At 33.9% G+C, this 8809-nt stretch overlaps 1 protein-coding gene across 1 annotated transcript; it reads right to left on the bottom strand.

Annotated features, from left to right (window-relative positions):
- Nucleotides 1-7172: 7172 nt before the first annotated feature.
- Nucleotides 7173-8485, bottom strand: LOC149199703 (uncharacterized). Its single transcript, XM_089399438.1, has 4 exons — nucleotides 8149-8485; nucleotides 7871-7957; nucleotides 7685-7777; nucleotides 7173-7512 (listed from the first exon to the last, which is right to left on the bottom strand). Exons 1-4 carry the CDS (start codon nucleotides 8194-8196, stop codon nucleotides 7327-7329), a joined length of 414 nt encoding a protein of 137 aa, XP_089255564.1. The 5' UTR covers nucleotides 8197-8485; the 3' UTR covers nucleotides 7173-7326.
- Between the last annotated feature and the right edge of the window lie 324 nt (nucleotides 8486-8809).

Genomic DNA, 8809 nt, shown 5'->3' with positions numbered 1-8809 from the left:
CAAGGTAAGTTCTTTTAAATAGATGAGAGGAGCCCTTTTATTTTGATTTACTTGATAATTATTAATAAATAGAATTGTGTTTTAGGTTTAAGGCAACCACACTAAGGAATTGAAACTGAGAGTTGGGAACAAGAACATTGTGGGGAGAACTAGTTCATAATAATTTTTTATTTAGAAATGAAAGAAGACCATTTAGAAAAAGATACATGGTAATCTAACGAACTCGAGGAACAAAACTTCAGCTACCATCCATAACATTCAAATTTCATCTTGTTTATTTAACCAGCCCATCCCACATTTACCTGCTTTTACAAGCTCTCCAGGTAAACATGAGATGAGAGTTACTATGACATGACCCAACATCCAAGTTCCAGTTATAGAACTGGGGTCTACGAATTGAAAAAATATTAAAACCTCTCAGGGACACCAGATCAACTAGGTGTTAGACAAAAATTGTTGTGATCAAACCCTAAAATAAAACTTCTTTTTAACTAAGCTCATAGCCCAACCACACCCATAACACATTGTGAGTACATTTGGAAAGCTCTAGCTGCATGCATTGGACTCCCTCTGTGAAGTTGCAGCTAAATTTTTCTATTGCCATACTTGTAGACGCAAAATCAGCGCCACATTATTAGGGTTATCCTATAGGAAACTACCCATAATGGCCCAGAACTTTCTAGAATCATGTCTAAGGTGATGAAAAGTATATATGATAAGTTATAAGGCTATATCTTACTAATAAGTTTCTAAACACATGAGAACATTTTGTCAAACCAAGAAATCACCAAGAAGGCTCAATGCCCTCTCAAACTAGTTGCAACAACTCTCGTTAGTCTATTCATGCTCATAACCATGCAATAACTTATCAAATCATGAATAAGATCCATAAATAGAGCACATCATTTAACCAGGCCTATAACTAGCATATAACCATAATAAGTCCATGACAAATCAGTCATAAAATGAAATCAATACCGAGTACATGTGCTCATTGATCGCAATAAGAAAATAATTCAGATTAACATGCAAATGCCAACAAATTTAGGTACTTCCACATACCCCCTTACCATATATTGGGTTGAACTAAACATATCTTTCAGCTAATCACCCATGTGCCATATTTCAAGCATGAATGTGGGATTATATCAGCTAAACCAAAATAGAACCAAACAGGGATTCCAGAGGCCAAGCCACCTCAACCCTCAATGATCAGGTGCTCAAAGTTAGGCTCAAAATTCAAATTGTTAGAATCTCTATAAACTTAGCTTTAGATCAAAGAGCTTATCATCCTGATTCCAGCGATGCAAACGACACTCGAATTTGAGCTCGTATGAAGAAGTTAGAGTGAGTCAAAGTTAAGGTTTGAGTTGGACAGATGATAGGAAATGATTATGTGGCAGGGCTCTTCAGCGAATGGGGAAGCACCAAGTGGAAGACTCCCATTGGCACTAGCATTTTGCAAATCACATGTCACAGGTGGGTCGGTGTTAAAAATCAGCCTTGAAACAAGCCCTAGTATGATGCAATAATCGCAATCGCACATCACAATAGGGCAGGAAGAAAGGCATTAAGGAATCGGCCTTAGTGTTTGGATTGCGATGATTGTTCCTCGAGCCGGGAAGGGTTGCGATGCGATAATCACAATCATAGATCGCAATTTCACACTACAGAAAATAGAGTCCCACATATATATGATAGTTGGTACTTTGCCGATTATGAATTATGAAAGGATCCCGGATGTGATATATTTCTGAGTTCCATTTAATAGTTTCATCGAGTCTACCATATCGCGATCGCACATTGCCCCACCGCATTCACAAACCATAAGCCCACTAGTTCTTGCCGATTGTGATTTGCGATGGGACAGTCAATGCCGACAGATTACGAACCACCATGTGGTGAAATTTTTGCTCAGTTAGCTCTTTTTGGAGGTAATTTGTAGGATCATGTGGGATTTGGAGAAATTTGTGGAGCGAATAGTGGGAAAACTAGGAGAGGTCATAATTTCTTCATTTTTACACCAAATTGGAGGCAAAAAGAGGTTGGAGTACCATTTTTGAGTAATCAGGACTCATTGGAGTAGGTTTCAGAAGAATTTGAGCAATGTAAACACATAATTTTACATTTTTGAGCATAATAGAGAGGCCCAAGCCATTGGAAGCTAGACCAAGGAGACATAGCCCATGAAGGGTTAACTCCTTTATCATGTTCTTGTTGTAATATATTTTTTATGATGTTTTGTACATGTTTATGTTGTTGTTCAGTCTCTTATTTATGTTAAATTGCTCATAAAATTAACATAAAAACTTATCATTTCACTTGCAAAAATTCATGAATCCTTAAGCACAATAAAAGAATTATGTTTCTAATCTAAGGAGGATCTTAGGATCAGATCATTTTGGTATCAGAGGCACTAGGTTTGTTTTGCGAAAAAAGGATTTAACTCTTTGCAAGTTTATGTCATGGTTACAAGGCTAAAACTCAAAAGAGGAGAAGGGAAGCTGGTTGGAAGCCCTGAAGTTGGTTCAAGGGGAAGGAGAGCGAGGTTGCCACAATCTACAACACCAGTTCAGCCTCAAGTTGCAATTGAGACTCCAGAGATCATGTCTCATAAAGGAGAACCTAAAAACACAACAGAATATGAGAAGACCTCCATAAAGGCTTTCTTTGATATGAAAATGATGGTGAAGGTATGGTGAAGGTCATCTATAAAGAGAGGAATGTCAGGTTTCAAGGGGAAAGTTCCAAACCTCCCAAAGGAGAAGCCTCTTCAAGAGGAGGTAATGGAAATAGAGACAAGCCTCCACGCTCTCCACCATAGTTTTCATCTCCTACTTCATAAGCGTATTCACCCTCTTCTACTAACACAACCCTTACTCATACTCATCATCATACTTCAAAAGGAACTAGTAAATCACCCTTTTTAAAACTTGATGTTAAATTTGAGCTGCCCTTGTATAATAGTGAAGTGAATGCAGAGAAGTTTGATAATTGGATTCATCAGTTGGAGGTCCATTGCAAGATTCAAAACCTTCAAGACGATGACATAAAGATTCAGTTAGCTTCCTTGAGAATAGAGGGGGCAACACTAGTATGGTGGGAATCAAAGATCCAAGAGGAGTTTAAAAAGCACGTTATGATCTAAATTTCATGGAATGATTTCATTGTTTCAATCAAAATTCAATTCTACACGCTAGCTTATATGCAAAAAGCCATCATGAATTGGTAGAACTTTAGACAGCTTAAAGGTCAAAATGTGCAAGATTACACCCAAGAATTTAGAAAAAGGTTATTGTTGTTAGGTATAGATTTGCAATCCAGGACACATTGTTGAGTTACATAGGGGGTTTACACAGTTACCTTATGCATATTATCTTAATGTTTAATCCCAGTAATCTAGATGATGTGCTGTTATCATTCTATATTTTTGAGGTTGTGGGAGTAAATACATTGGACAACATCAAACCACTTTTGAATGTCTGGATCTAGCCCTGCCAGCTTCAGAGATGGCTCTCTCTTTATGATTTAACTTAGTTTTTAGGTTGATTTTAGGCTAGTTATGATTATGCTTGGTTATTTGTTTGAATTTGGTTGATTGGTTTGGTTAGTTGATCTGATCAAATTAATTTATTTCCATTTGGTTATGGAGTCAAATAAAACTGGATGTTGCACCAAAAGTTCAAAGGAGTAATCATAGGGCAAGCTAGCTACATTTACTGGATCTTCAAATTAAATTATGGAATGTAGAAAAGGTGTGCTTCAACGTGGATTGAAAATCATTTAAGAATTTCTCAATCAAACTTTAGAAGGAAACATACATATTGTAAAAGCAGTCCAAATAAGGTGTTCAAAAACATATCTTATTTTTCACATCTCCTCTTTTACAATTAGATTCTAGATGCTTAACATAAAGAGAATAACAACGAAAACACAATTATAGTAAGAAAAACATCACCACTATATCGTAACACAAGTATCCTATGAAGAGTCTTTTTATTAATTGTGCTCCAGCAACGTGGAAAAACTACAATGCTTGATAGAAAGAGTTACAATGTTAAGGAACCAGCCCTAAATACTTCAAATGAATGAAGTATTTAAACATAATTTACAAAAAAGATTACAATTAATGCCTCATCGAAATGGAATTCTATTATTAACTTCAAACTAATAGAATGAAATAATGCGACCAAAATCGATGAATTTGATGAAGTGATCTGGACATCTGGGATTGCTTTGTTGAAGAAAAATTGCTGAGTGGCCACTATTCGGGTGTTGCGCTGGTGAAGCTGACCTTTTCTTTAATCCTGGAATTCACACAACTTATCGCACCACTCCTCATCTGGAATGGTAATTTTTTTTACCTTGTGGTAGACCTCATCTACCTCGGTATACCAAGAGAAAGTGGGTTTCACTACAAAAATGTGTTTTATCTCATGTTGGATGAAACTAAGGTTGCTGATAGGCAGGGAAAATTTGAAGGACGGAAATTTATATTAAAGTTTAGAAACATTAGCGGATCCCATTAGTCCATAATATGAAATCTATAAAATGTTTGGAGATTTTTTTGTAAAAATATTCAAATTTATAATATTTTTATATAGCATATATATAATTTTTTGGCGATTTTTAGGGTAAAATAATTTCATTCTAAAAATTTGGGCGAATCATTTTTACAAAAAAAATGGAAATTAGCAAATATTTGTTTTGGAAAAAGTATAAAAGATTAGCCCATGGGCAAATATTAGCCCCTAAAATTTTCCCTGTTGATAGCTTCATAACAAGCTCTCCCTGTCATAACACCTTTAATGTGGGAAGACTTGGCAGTATCTTTTGCAATATCTTGAAGCTTCTTCTTATAATCTTCCCTAGTCATCAGTTTGTCATTGATAACCAATAAAGAAGACAAAACTTTCTTGTTTATGCTTCTATTCTAGTGAAAAACCTGTTAACTGCTACCTTGAAAGTGTGACATTTCTCTATTAGCTGCACAACCAAATTCTTCTTTGTTAGAACCTTCTTTACTTCTAAGATTGTTTCTGTTTTGTCATCTACTCCCAAATCATCCAATTCATATCTATTTTTAATTGAGAAACTTTATGATGTTGTTGGTTGTGGTAGGCATTTCTCCCAACTCAGAGTTGATAGTGGAAATGGCTTGCTTGGCTTTCTCGATCAATTCTTTCTATTCAAATATAATCTGGATACATGGCCAAATTTCATCCATTTCTACAATGATATTGTTCCATATAATTTCTTTAACTTGGGCTAGTGTGTGTCCAATAGAGGACTCAGTTTCCTACTTCCTCCATACTTCTATATGGTTTTGAGCTCTCTCACTACAACAAAACCAGCGATTTGCGCCAGATTTTAGTGCATTTTTTTTGTAATTGTGATGAGCAACCTGGCGCTAAATCTGGCTCTATTGTACAATTTTTAAAGCGTCCTTTTTTGCACCTGATTTTGTATCCTTTTTCACGCTAGATTTTGCATCATTTTTTACACCAAACTATGCATCATTTTTTGCGTCAAATTTTGAACCAAGATTTGCATCTTATTTTATGACAGGTTTTGCTTCTAGTTTTGTGTCATTTTTTGCATCTATTTTTCATTCTCTTTTGCTTCCTATTTTGTGTCATTCTTTCTTCCATTTTTGCACCATCATTTGCATCAAGTTTACATTGTATTTTGAATCCAATTTAACGTCTTTTTATGCATCCATTTTGTGTCAGTTTTTGCATCTAGTCTTACGCCAGGTTTTGTATCTAGTCTTACACTAGTTTTTGCTTCTATTTTTGCACCAGCTTTGATGCCTATCTTTGCACCATGTGTTGAATTTGATTTAGCACCAAATTTTGCATCCATTTTTGTGCCCATTTTTGCATCTTTTTTTGGACCATTTTTTACATCCACATTTACGTTTGATTTGTCTCCATTTTTCCCATCTCATTTTGCACCATATTTTGCGTCATTTGTTTCATCCAATTTTGCATCATTTTTAACACCATCTCTTGCATCTAATGTTACATCATTTTGAGCATCCAAATTTGCATTTATATTTGCATCTTATGTTGAGTCATGTGTTGTGTCCACCTTTGCATCTTATTTTGTGTCTAATGGTACATTCAATTTAGAGCCATTTTTTACGTCTACTTTTGTATTTGTTTTTGCACCAAGTTTTGCATCCAATTTTAAGCTATTTTATGCCCCTTTTTGCACCATTTTTTTGTGTCTACTTGTGTCCAATGTTGCACCATTATTTACACTGACTTTTTCATCCAATTTTGCATTTTTTTGGTGTCTAGTTTTACATCGTTTTCACCATCCAAATTTGCATCTTTTTTGCCTCATTTTGTGTCCACATTTGCATATAATTTTGTGTCTGAGTTCGAGCCTAAATTTTCATGTGATTAGGAATCATTTTTTACATCTAATATGGCATCCTTGGTTTCACCTTTTTTCAGCCCCATTTTGCATCTTGTTTTATGTCTTTTCTTACATCTTTTTTTTTTTCCTTTTTTGCACCCAAGTTTGCATCCCAAATTTACACCATTATTTGCATCATCATTTGGCATATTAATTTGTAACGTTTTTTGCTTCTTTTTAATGCTCAACTTTGCATCTTATTTTACATCTAGTTGTTGTCTTTTTTTGCATCTAATTTGGTGCCCATTTATGTGTCCTTGTTTTTTCCCAATTTGATATCCTTTTGTATGCCATGTTTTGTTCCCTTCTTTGTGTCAACTATTGCACAATTTTTCACTTCTAATTTAAAACACTTTGTATGTCAATTGTTTGCATTTTGTATTAATTCCTAGTTTAACATCCAATTTTACTTTCAATTTTGCATCCATGGTTACATCCGCATTTGACTTCTTATATAGAGTATATTTTTCTTTACATATATGACCCCCTTTATAGATTCATAGTGAAATATATGATAGTTTCTAAATATCATTAAAGAAGATATCACAATTCAAAATCATTTGTAAAGAAATTTAAGAGAAATTGACAACATCCATCCAAAAAAATAACAATGTGTGATTAACAATTTTCAAAACATGTACAAAATAGCAACATAATACTAATAAAATCAGTATTATTTTTAATCAAAACAAGTAAAATTAAAATATGATTAACAAATCAAAATATTTCATGAATATCGTTATTCTACGATAAATTAGCAACATACATAAATCAAACTCATCGTATGATTACAAAATCAAAATGTCTCATTGATATAGGGTAAATTCACAACACCCATCTAAACATAACAATGTCATTCTACACAATAATTTCTTCATAAAAAACAATGCATGTGCATGCCTAGCTACCACCACCAAGATCATCTTGACCATCCTCATTACTCTGATCCACATCATCACCAACACCGCAACTATCATCATCATCTCCTCCTTCACCACCATCATCCTTATCCTCATCCTCATCATCTCCTGATATATGTTGAACATAATTTGGATCATCGTCTTGGCAATCATTACCTATAGCATTCTGACAAAAAAAATCAATATTACATGTTAGTATTAATTACATAACACAACACATGTTTTTGTTATACAATGTTAACCATAAAATGAGGTAAGATATAATATCTAATAGTACTAAAAAATAAAATGAAAATATGGTTTAAAAGTATATTGGAAATCCAACTAAGATTACATACCATAGAGTCCATCCAAACAACAAATTCAACCCATCTCTTTTGCTGCAGCACCTCCTTTTCCAAATGATTTGGAGGTCTTCCATATTTTAGTTCCTATCAATCAGTAAATAGGGAGAAATTAGATAACAATGACTCTCTTTTAGTACAAAATTTATTAAAAAAATATCACATGTTTAATATACTTACAAAGGTTGTTATCAGTGCTTTTAAACCTTTCTGGCCACTACGATGAGTGATTTTTGTCTTGGTTAACCTCGCCTTGGATGCCTTGTCCTTAAACATAAACCAATTCAATTTATTTTCACACAAATACATGTCTAAGATACTTATAAGTATTAATACATTCTAAATAATGTTTAATGAAAAATTCAATACCTGAATTTTTATTTCATATATCTTATTTATAACATTTTAATGATTACAATAATACTCTTGTTACCAGATATTGTCAGAAGAAATCTTACAAGACCACTACCTAAGAACATTGGACAGTTGAATGCATTAGTTGACATGTTTGAAGAATTCTATCTTCAAATCTAGATCCATCTCATGTGATTCCCGTATGTGGTATAAATTGTCTTGAAGGTACCTGCATCATTCGACACAAAGCTATTCAGCACAATCGTTAACAAAAAACATCACAACTGCACAATATGAACGGTGCATCAAAATTGGCATTCACACGTCTAAGGTCTTTTTGGCATATCTGGTGTGGGTATAAAAGGTTTCCATTAAATCTCGTAAGCCTTTTTAACTATTATAAATAAACCACTAAAGTAAAACAAACAAATCAGTTATAAGAACTGAAAAGAAAGCTTGAAAAAATATTAACATTTTCTAAAAGGCAAACACTAGAACACACTTCAAAATACTTTTCCTAAAATACTTCTTCAACCTGGCATCAAATTTGAAGGGCATGGTCATATTTCAATATGAATTCATACTATATTTTCAACCCTTCTATGTTGGAAAGTTAAAACTAATGTTCCACCAAAACTCCGGGATAGGGAGATGCATGTCTGGGGTGATGCACAGGGGGGCGTGTGAGAGTACCCTCAAATTTTAGGTAAAATTAGGGGGCAGGGGGATATGGGGGTATATAATTTTTTTAATATATATATATAT

This window comes from Pinus tabuliformis, chromosome 2_1, assembly GCF_031772625.1.
Source record: "Pinus tabuliformis cultivar Carrire ecotype Pingquan chromosome 2_1, CPIR1, whole genome shotgun sequence".
NCBI lineage: Eukaryota > Viridiplantae > Streptophyta > Pinopsida > Pinales > Pinaceae > Pinus > Pinus tabuliformis.
The sequence above is the reverse complement of the archived record's forward strand: the minus strand, read 5'-3'. Positions and strand labels throughout refer to the sequence as shown.

What these genes read in the sequence shown, in the direction of transcription:
- LOC149199703 (XM_089399438.1), bottom strand. Translation starts at nt 8,196, where the DNA reads ATGTCAACTAATGCATTCAACTGTCCAATGTTCTTAGGTAGTGGTCTT. An exon ending in TGTTCTTAGGTAGTGGTCTT is followed by an intron (nt 7,958 to 8,148) that starts GTAAGATTTCTT and finishes TTTATGTTTAAG; the next exon opens with GACAAGGCATCCAAGGCGAG. An exon ending in TTGTTTGGATGGACTCTATG is followed by an intron (nt 7,513 to 7,684) that starts GTATGTAATCTT and finishes TTTTTTTGTCAG; the next exon opens with AATGCTATAGGTAATGATTG.